Here is a 9,509-nt window from a genome sequence, read left to right as displayed (position 1 = left end):
AAAATATGGTGAAAATTGTTTTCAATGTGTTGGCATCGTTACAAATGCATGTAAAACCGCGTTAATTTTAGTTAAATAGCTAATCCAACATATGATATACATTTACGACACAAATTAAATACAAAACAATTTAGAAAATAAGAAAATTGTAAAAAAGTTTCAAAATTACCTAATATGATAACCTAATATTATCTTGGTCTAAACTGAAAAACTCTATTGAACCAGATTGAATGTAGAATCATATGAAACAAATCATATTTGACAGGTTTAGGGTGCCACAAGAAATGCTGCTGTACCTTTTTAACCCTCATACGCATACGAAGATACGTTTTTTCGGGGATCGAAAGAAGGATGTTCTTCAAATTTGGTACATCCTTTTCTGCTACAAAAACAGCAAACGCCTCCCAATTCAATGTCTCGAAAAATGGTGGAACAAAATTATCGGATATGATCACTGGGACACATTCATAGAAGATGGCCTCGACAACTCGTGGGCTATTTACCTCGTATCCTCTAGGACAAATGCAATATTTGCTCGTTTTCATGTAGTTGATGTAGTTTCGGTTGTCCTTCGAGTTAGGCAACCTACCGAATATATGCATGTCGGGATCTTTGTTATTGCCCCAGTGTTCTAAAAGAATCGGTCGGAGGTAACCATGCATATTTCCTGCATAGAAAGCTAAAGTCTTCCTATTGGAAAGTGGTTTTCCACCAACATCTCTTAGAGGATTTCGTGCTTTTCGTACGTATGTTTCAGGGAGAGACACATCTTTGCCGAACTTGAATTTTTCTTTTACATCGGCGTTACATAAAGCTCTAATACAATTAGCCATGTATTTCTTTGTTTCCGATGGTGCCTATGAAGGAAGAGGATGAATTGTATCAGTACTCCCATCACCTTGACGCCACAAGTTCTATTGTTTGAAACAAAAATTCACCTTGACGCCACAAGTTCATTGTTTGAAACAAAAATTCTTATAGGAGACGGTCTAATGGTGAAACCATCTCTATTGGACTAGTCCATGTACATTCAATGTGTTTAAAGTAATCATTTACAATCTTAAAGTGATTAATTAGAGAAATGAGCTAATAATTTAAACTCATCTCATGGTGAGACGATCTCATACTATTAGAGTATATAACTTATCCTGAGGCATCAATCATTAGCTTAAACTTTTGGTTGATAAATTGCATCTAATACCATGTCAAGGAACCAACTTAACGATCAACTTAAGCTTTTGGTTGAGTTGGTTCCTTAACACGTATAAGTCGAGTTGTTATAATTGTATGAAGATCAGAAAAATCTAGAATGTGAACTCTAGACACGACCCATGAAACGATAGAAAAGTATATATACTCGAAAACTCATATGGTCGAAACATGGGTTTTCTAGAAGATGGACTGCACCATCGGGATTTACTCGAAAACAATACAAAAAACTAGAGGGTAAGAAGCATACCCAATCATGGCAGGCAACAAGGAAATGGTCTGCACCATCGGTTCTGTTCCAAAACGGGTACTTTGCTGAAATCATATCGACATAGTCCTTTAAATGTTGTATAAGGTTTTTATGGTTATGTGAATTTGGGACGTACAGAGTCTCTTCCAACTGCCGAGAGCTGAAAGGAAGGTAAAAGAGGTGTGCATCCTTGGCTCGTTTGGTGACGAAATGTCGGTCTGCTTCTATCAGTTTCATAAACCATCCTTCAGAAGCATATATGCCCTCGAGTGGCGGTCTATGGAAAATTCGCCTATCACCTTCCCGATATATGTAGACCTTAAGCATTTTTTCCATTAATTCATAGCTCCTACAGAAATTTCATGACATTTTTGAAAACATTAGGGGCGGATCCAGGAAAAAACCAAGTAATGTCGATTATTTAAGTGAAAAATTGAATGTGGCCAACGTGTCCAAAACCAGATTTAATTGTGATTAACGACTTCAGAAGAATTGAGTACAACTTGTGCACATTTCTATATGTGAAGCTACAAATGATTTTTGCTACCACGGATCAGTCGGAAACAACCCCATTGTTATCATTGACAAGGTTAAAGCTGCGTGTATCAGACCCCCATATCATGCCTAAGTGGGGGCGAATTCATTGCAAAGGTAATAAATTTTATTGTATTAACATGTTTGTATAAAGTAATTACTAGTGACATGGTGAGGATTAAAATGATTTAACTACTCTATTAGCAGGGGCGGATCTAGAATAAAAAAATAATGTCAATAATATTAAAAAAATACATTCATTAACGTTTTGAAATCGACCAATATTCTTTCTAGATTTTTTAAAAAATGTGCTTGCTGAGTTTTGAACCCGGATTAATGTTGTGACATAGAAAAACTCCTACTAACTAACCAATACACATATTATTATTAGTATCTTTAGATATATAATTTTATACATAACTTGAATGTAGTCGGTTCACATCATTGACTAGCATTAGATCCGCCTCGAAAAACAAAGAAAGAGGTGAAGGTTTATTACCTTTGAAACATGCTTGCATTGCGATAAAGTGGTGCATAGAGGTCATCCTTCAAGGGAGGTGCATTCTCAATCAATTGCCTTGCAAGAACTAAATCTTCATCTACTTTCGATGCCCATCGTGGTATCTAAAACGAGTAGAGAAATCAACCTCAATTAGCAACACCCATTCATACAAAATTGCAAAGTATAATTCATATAATAACATGCACATACCATTGTAGGCGGAGACACATAATTCTGTACCAATAACTCACTCATGTCAGACAATGTAAACACCTCCTTGTCAAAAACACCCGGCTTTTGTGGCTGTTTCTTTGCTCGAACGTTAACTAAAGGTGGCAATAACGGAGGCAAATCACTATTTATTGGTGGAGACTTAAACTCGATACTTATATTACGAGCTACATTATCGAGGATCAAATCTATTGGAGATGGTGCAATAGAAGGCGATACAAATCCCAAGTTGAAATCTCCGGTATATGTTGGTGGTAAAGCAATATGGTCTTTCGTAGAATCGATTACTGAAGCATTCCTCTCGGTGGTATTACTAAGCATAGTACCGTCTAGTATAGGCCCATCTCGACCTTGCTCAACACTCATCGAAGAATTAGAAAAATCGTGTGAGCTCACATTGCTAAATACGAGTGGATACAATGTCGAGTTCTCACCGAAGAAGGCATGATTTTGCTGTTCCGGGACTTGGCCCCAAGAAAACATGGACCATAAAGCGTTACCCTTTGGGAGTTCAATAGATTGGAACAATAGAATAGTAGCAAATACTAAACCAATTAGCCAGAGAAACCTTCTAGATTGAACTTGAAAGGCTTTTAGAAACTCAAATCCCATGTTTTGTTGAGCTAAAATGCCTAGGAAATGTACAGTAAGTGTCAGATAAGTTTATATAAAATATATTTCAAGGCAGATCTGAGAGGGAAATTTAAATAAATAAATAAATAAATAAATAAATAAATCTTCATAATCAATTATTAGAAAATAAGTGTTTTCTCAGAATTGTCTGCAAGAAGATCAAAGATACTCTATTATAAATCTTTAATGAACTTTAACAACTAGTTGACTTTAGTTTTCAAATTTATATGATATATGCTTATGATGAATAAAAGTTTAGTCAAAGTTATTGGAATTACGGTGATTTTGAAAAATGACAATTAGGAGCGAAAACCACTTTATCTGATTTTCTAGCTTTTGCTTATATTTTTACTTAAGTTCATGTCTTAATTCTTACACTATTCCATCTTAAAAAGTACTTTCTAAGGAAAAAATATTTTTCTTATTTTCTACTATGATACATTGTGATTCTTTTGGTATTTGTGGACCACTATTGAAGGAACGACATTTTACGTTCTATCTCTCATTGCCTCTATTTATAACCTTTTGCATTGAGGAAATCTCGCTACAAGGATATGATTCTTTCATGCACTTTATTCTTATTATTATATTCATTAGATCTTGTTTTAGATTTTAAGAAAATGTTTCTTGCACTTTCACTCTACACTTCTCTTATAATTCATACTCATACCCACTTCAACTAGGATGAATGTGGTACAAACTTACTCGACTGTCGTCTCAATTCGTAGCTACCGCATTCTCTCACAAAATAAACCCAATTTTTCTTTTTAATATATTATATTAAGCTTGCATTATTTCTATTTTTGGTCACAATACATTTTTTTTTTCTCATTCGAACATTAACTTTTATTTTAATTTCATTCACGCATTTTCTTCTAATTTTCCATAACGGATATTTTATGATATACCACTGAGTTTCTTCGAAATTCACCATATACCACACGAAATTTTCTAATTCACCATATACCATTGAGTTTACGTCCGTTAGTACAGAATACCATAATGACAACTGCTGTCAGTGTGCCGTTTGTGGTAAATTACCAGTATGCCCTTACGCATTCAACAGGCGCCATTGTTAGGCTTGACTTCCCCAAACACAACGTATTTCTTCAAAAAACTGATCCTCCATCTTTCTTCTTCTCCATTCAAGAAACTTTGTATTCGTCTACATTGATCTAAAACCCTTAAAATCCATCAAAAATCCTTAAAATCCATCAAAAATCCTTAAAATCCTTAAAATCAATTTGGTGTAAAGTGAATTGCAAGTTTGTGAAGTGATTTAGAACCCAAACACAGGTGGTCGTGACTGAATTTCGCACAAAGTTCGCTAATTCGGTGGATTAAGCACACGCAAGGTACCTATCCTTATCCATTTGCATTTCGAGTTCTGATTTTGTATTTTTTTTTTTTGCAAAATTGAGTAAGGGTTAGGGTTAAGTGTGATAAGTTGCATGCGAATTTGAATTATCCTAAAGTGATGTGTTTTTTTTTATGCAATTTATAATTTGGATTGTGATGTAATGTTTTGTTGCTAAATGTTGTTGTTAGGATGAGTACATTGTGGTTGTTAGTTCGTGCTCCAGGGGTACTTTTGATGTGAGGGTGGATGACACTGATAAGACCAATTTGATGGAGTTAATTGAGTATATGTTTGAGGATTCAGTGAAACAGAATGTATATCTCCCTAAATACTTCACCCTGTTTGTCACTAAACCTAGAACAAACCTAAATACTTCATATCTTTTGCAGCTAAAGTGAAAGGATTCTTAGGTGGTTGTAGACCAATCATAGGAATAGATGGTGCACATTTAAGTGGGTATTACAAAGGGGTTATGCTCACTGCAGTTGCAATAGATGGGAATAATGAGATCTTTCTGTTAACCTATGGGATTGTTGACACAGAGAGCATAGATTCCTGGACTTATTTTTTCAGAAACTTGAGGTGCTTGTTTGCTCAGTATGAATCTCAGAAGGATGACTGGACTTTTATCAGTGACAGGATGAGGGTAAGTTTCTTATTTGTCTTTGATTTGAGATTATGCTGCTATTTATTAACTTAGTCTTGTTTTTTTAGGGGGGTTGAATCAGCATTGTATGAGGTGTTCCCAAGAGCTACAAGGAGAATATGCTACCAGCATTTGTACTCAAATTGCAATGCTGCAGGATGGAGTGGGGCAGCATTTCATAAGATGTTTTGAATTGCGGCAAATGCCTACAATGAGTACGTTTTTGAAAAAGTTATGTCCAAGATAAAAGATTTTGATGCAGCAGCATATGACTATCTCAAAAATATAGAAGAGCAGTGGAGTGTGCACATGTTTGACAGGACAGTTTGTTGTGATCATAACACAACAAACTTCGTGGAGTCATTCAATGCAATAACAAAGACCAACAGGGACATGCCTGTGTTGACATTGCTGGAAGGTAAATTTGTGTCGCTGTTTTGCTTATTTAAATGCAAAAACATTTTTGTTGCTTACTGTGATTTTTTTTTTTTTTTGGTTTTTTGAATAATTAAGATGTCAGGAGTTGGTGCATGAAAAGGATGGGTTCCAGGTTCGATAAAGCAGTAACCATGGAACCTAATGATCTAACAGAGCATGCAAAGGGGGTGCTGGCGACTAGGACTGATGATTCTAGGTTCTGCCATGTCACTGCAGCTGGTGGTGGAGAGTTTGAGGTGAGGGATGGCCATGTCAAGTTCCCTGTCACCCTTAGAAATATGACTAGTGGGTGTGGAAAATGGCAAGGATCAGGGATCCCTTGCAAGCATGGGCTAAGAGTCATTTACAACCAGAGACTTGATCCTAGGGACTTTGTCTCACCTTTCTACAAGGGGCTGCTTACAAACTCACTTATGGAGACCACATCCACCCCATTGCTGATCCAACTCACTGGCCTTCACTAGATGTGCCAGAAATTGCACCACCCCAAGGGAAAAGAAATGCTGGCAGACCACCTAAGCATAGGAGAAGAGCTGCTCATGAGGCAAAAAAAGGAAAGAGGCATAAGAATAACAAATGCAGTCTATGCAAAGAATTAGGCCACAATGCAGTGACAGGCAAGGCAAAAAAGACATCATCAAAGAAGACAGCACATACGGCTTCCTCTTCACAGCAAGACAACACTAGGGGGAAGAGAAAGGCTGCTACTTAGCATTGTTTAGTATCATTTTTTTGGTGAACATTGTTTATTGTAAAGTTGTTTTTGAACAAAATGTTAACTACTTGGTTTGTATGACACTTCTTTTGTTTATCATAATTGTTTATCATAATTCCAACGGGTATATTTAAAAAAAAAAGGTATTTGACGCAAATAAAAAAAGTAAATGGTATATGGTGAATTATAAATTTACCACAAACGGCACACTAACGGCAGTTGTCATTGATGGTATTCTGTGCTAACGGACAAAAACTCAATGGTATATGGTGAATTAGAAAATTTCGTGTGGTATATGGTGAATTTCGAAGAAACTCAGTGGTATATCATGAAATATCTGTTTCCATAAAATATATCATTTTTCTTTTTTTTTCACCCTGGGACTATTTTTTTGAGACATGGGACTTGGGAGTACTAAAGTAAGACTAACACTTAAACTATAGAAATTCAACATCCAATTGCTAAAATGTAAAAGAAAGAGGAAACGTGGAACACCTTCTCAACTCTAAAGCTTTCACCAAAACAAAAATAAATAGAATGACAAATGAACATAGCATAAAGGATGGAGTTTCTAAATAGTCTTTCTTCTTTTGCCTTACAACTCAAGCAAGCACATTACCCTTCTTGTTTGTTGAATTTGCAACACAGGGACGGAGCAAAAATTGTTTAAAGAGCCCGTGCTATTTTAAAAATTATGTTTTTTTATCTAATAAATATACAAAGTAATTTAATATTTTTCAAAGCCCTATACAGTTGAACATTCTATATATATATATATATATATATATATATATATATATATATATGCAACATTTAAGCTCCTATGACCAAAAAGCTCTCACAAGAACTTATTTGTTGCAAATTCGCTTAAACAAAAAAGTAACATTCTTTTTTGTTTTTTTTTTATTTGCACTTAAACCAATTTTTGCATTGTTCATATTCCAATGTAACAATAAGGATTTATGTTTTAGTGCTGTTTTTAATCCGCAATGGCATTTTGGAATTCAACACATAATAATTCTAAAAAAAATTTAAAAGTAGAAGAAATTAATTTATGTACCCAAATCTGGATATAAATCAAAAAAAAAAAAAAAAAAAACTTTTTAAATTAATATCATCGGTAAAAACGAAGTTTTGACTAAAAAGTAACAAATTATGCATGCAATGATTCTAAAGAAAATATAGGGCAAAGATTATTACAAAGATTTGAGACAAGAAAAAAACAGAGCAATTTAAATTAAAGCACTTTCAACTTTAATATTTAAAGTTTTAAACAATTTCCAATAATTCAAACACATCATTTACTTACAAAAATCTAAAAAAATTGATCTGGTTGTATGAATCAATACCCAAAATTGAAATTAAAATTAATAATTAGCAAGAACTGAAGAAGTAATAATCATTAACATAATGACAAAAACAGGGAAAAATAATGCATGCAATAATTAAAAGAAAAGAGAAAAAATAAATACATACCAGTATTATTATTTGAGTTATTATTGACCAAAAAATCAAACAAGAACAGTGGAAATAAAACCCATGAAATAATTTCAGTTGAGGTTTTTGGGGTGGGTGAACAATAATAATAATTTTATTAATCAGATATTTGATAAAAAAAATTGAGAAAATTGATAAAATAAAAATTATTGTAGGGATATTTGGGATGATATTGCAGTTGAATTTTCAGAGAAAATTAGAGAAGGAGTAGTATTTTTACAGGAAGAAGCTAAAATTAGTTTATGGAGGAGTCAATGATGAGTTTGGAGAAAGATGAGTGTCTATTTTCAACCTTTTTTGGGTCCCGATTTGTGCTTTTATTATTCTTTTAATTTTACTTGTCTATTCATTCATCATCAAGATCTAGGAGTACTTCTCTTATGCTATTTAATGTTACATTATTTTAAAATAAAAATTACCCTAAACAATACAAATTAATACAATTTTTTTGATTTATCTATAATATTAATTTTTGATTAACTATAAATAATACTTACTCCAATACACTGAAAAGGGGATATTTATTTTTTGACACTATTCATTTGTTAGTTTTAATTTTTATTTTATTTTTAATCTATAAATTAAAATATAATCAAGTGAGATCTTGTTTGGTTCATCTCAATGCAAATATTAATATTCACTTTTTATATTATTTCATTATTTACAAAAAGAGATATTAAGTATTAAATAAGTGCATTAGATATCATGAAAAAACAAATGTCCCATTTTCAGTGAATCGGAGAGAGTACTAACTTAGGGATATTTGCCTATAATAATATTGCCTCTGTCCTCTTTGATTTGCAACAAAGATAAAGAGGATAATTTTTAAGAATATGGTAATAAATGAAGATAGAGAATGAATAGTGTAGAAGAAATTAAAAGAGAGTTAAAAAGTATAGATGAAATTAAAAGAAAAAAATTGTTGGCCATCATCCAAAATTAAAAATGATGTAAATTAAATGGGACGGACCAAAATGAAAAATGTACAAATTTAATGGTTGGAGGGAATACTAACTATTGTTTAATAAACTATTTGACAAAAAAAAAAAAAAAAAAAAAAAAAAAAAAAAAAAAAAACTATAGGTAAATTAATGATTAAACAAAGATTGATATTATTCTAGGAAAACACGACCCCACATTGGTATTATCATGGTTAATTAAAAGTTGGCATTATTATAGATAAATCAAAAAAAATTTGTTTGATATTATTTTTACGAATATTATGTGAATAGTAAACAATTATTACTTTAATTTAAGATTTATTAGTTTCTTTATTTGTCTTTAATTACTATAAAATTCATTATTATTATTATCATTGTTGTTTACAAACATTATTGCGAATAGTGAATACTAATTACTTTGATTTAAGATTTATTAGCTTTATCTAGGAAGTAGTGTTTAACAATTGGTTTTGTTTAAGATTTATTATTATTTGTTTGTAATTAGTTTTTGTTATTGTAATAAGTTTTGCACATGTAATAAATAATAATAGTG

General features: G+C 32.5%; 1 protein-coding gene and 1 pseudogene across 1 annotated transcript; one reads left to right on the top strand and one right to left on the bottom strand.

Annotated features, from left to right (window-relative positions):
- The first annotated feature begins 230 nt into the window (after positions 1 to 230).
- On the top strand, positions 231 to 471 carry LOC130802872 (uncharacterized; annotated as a pseudogene).
- Positions 472 to 499: 28 nt separating this feature from the next.
- Positions 500 to 3,338, bottom strand: LOC130802511 (probable glycosyltransferase At5g03795). The gene is made up of 5 exons (XM_057666526.1): positions 2,706 to 3,338; positions 2,493 to 2,617; positions 1,460 to 1,808; positions 590 to 857; positions 500 to 513 (listed from the first exon to the last, which is right to left on the bottom strand). Exons 1-5 carry the CDS (start codon positions 3,336 to 3,338, stop codon positions 500 to 502), a joined length of 1,389 nt encoding a protein of 462 aa, XP_057522509.1.
- Positions 3,339 to 9,509: the final 6,171 nt, after the last annotated feature.

Source organism: Amaranthus tricolor, chromosome 16, assembly GCF_026212465.1.
Source record: "Amaranthus tricolor cultivar Red isolate AtriRed21 chromosome 16, ASM2621246v1, whole genome shotgun sequence".
NCBI classification, from domain to species: Eukaryota; Viridiplantae; Streptophyta; class Magnoliopsida; order Caryophyllales; family Amaranthaceae; genus Amaranthus; species Amaranthus tricolor.
Note: the sequence above shows the minus strand (reverse complement) of the source record. Positions and strands in the feature narration are given on the sequence as shown.